The 1181-nt window shown below is 38.5% G+C and overlaps 1 protein-coding gene across 1 annotated transcript in view; it reads left to right on the top strand.

Annotated features, from left to right (window-relative positions):
• Positions 1-1181, top strand: part of LOC107559893 (ectonucleoside triphosphate diphosphohydrolase 5-like) — a 13238-nt gene that overhangs the window by 5259 nt on the left and 6798 nt on the right. The window contains exon 9 of the mRNA XM_016243911.1: positions 118-220. Coding sequence (XP_016099397.1) covers positions 118-220 — 103 coding nt within the window. The remainder of the gene's footprint in view (positions 1-117; positions 221-1181) is intronic.

Here is a 1181-nt window from a genome sequence, read left to right as displayed (position 1 = left end):
TTGTTAAATCAAATGAAAAATTGTGTGTTTGATTGGTCCAGACGCTACAGTTTTAATATTTTCTAACTTTATTCTATAATGGATGACTATTAATTTCTCACAATGTTCGACCTTCAGGTCTTGATTGGAAAGTTTTCAGAAGTTCTTGTTTACCCAAAAAATTCAGAGAAGACTGGAGCTTTGGTGGACTCACCTACAAAGTCAGTGGAATCCCAGATGGTGAGTGACCTCAGACTCGGCATAAAATCAGAATTTTTTTCAAGCAGTTGCAGTTATTGTGAACAATTCAATGCGATAATTCTAAAGTCGAGCAGAGACTACTTTTCACAATTCAGTAAATTCTCAATGGATAAAATCTAGTTACTACATTTTTGTTTTGTTTAATATACTGTTTCATGCAAAAATGTCACATTCATGTTGACTTCAAGCTTCCATTTATAGTCAGAATAAAACTGACTAAAAAAATATTTGATTTTGCTTCAATTAACCTCTAAGGGTCTTTTTCTGTCTATCTTGCCTCCATAGAAATACTAGCATAACAAACATTGTATTTAAACAGACAGAAAATAAGTCAGTTCACTCAGCAAATGATTCAACAACTCTCTAACCACAGACATGTAAAAAAGATCACATGCTTGGCACTTAGCCTAGCCTCTTCTCCCTTCAGCAATGTTGTGGTGCAGAATCACCAGCTATGATGGGCCTTGTTAAGCAGTCCATATGGTTTCCAACTGGTAGACCTGACTAGCCAGTTAGCTCCAGGTCATATGAAAGCTGCCTATTTGGAGCTTCCTGTGAGGAAACCTCTCCCTGAAGAGTTTGTGGCAACCCCTCAAACTCACCTAATTATGTTGTAAGGAGGCACTCTCCTTGAAATGCACACTCTCCATTCAAGATACCACAGATATCAAGCACAGGGTTAAGGTTAGGTTAGTCTCCATCTCACAACCATGGACCGCCCACAGAAGTCTTAATGTCTGTTTATACACCAATTCTGGATGTCCAGATGGAGGCAAAGTTGAGATTACATGGTACTGGGTAAATATGGGACTGACACTGCTGAGCAAATATACCCCAGCACAGCATAAAAACAAACAAATTGTGATTGGTCGCTTCACATGTCCGTCAGACTGACTGCTCCTTTCTAAACAGGGATTTCTTCAAAGTGGACCATTAGACAT

Source organism: Sinocyclocheilus grahami, unplaced genomic scaffold (genome assembly GCF_001515645.1).
Source record: "Sinocyclocheilus grahami isolate Dianchi unplaced genomic scaffold, SAMN03320097.WGS_v1.1 scaffold704.1, whole genome shotgun sequence".
In the NCBI taxonomy this organism is placed as follows: domain Eukaryota; kingdom Metazoa; phylum Chordata; class Actinopteri; order Cypriniformes; family Cyprinidae; genus Sinocyclocheilus; species Sinocyclocheilus grahami.
This window is presented reverse-complemented; position numbering and strand designations above follow the sequence as displayed.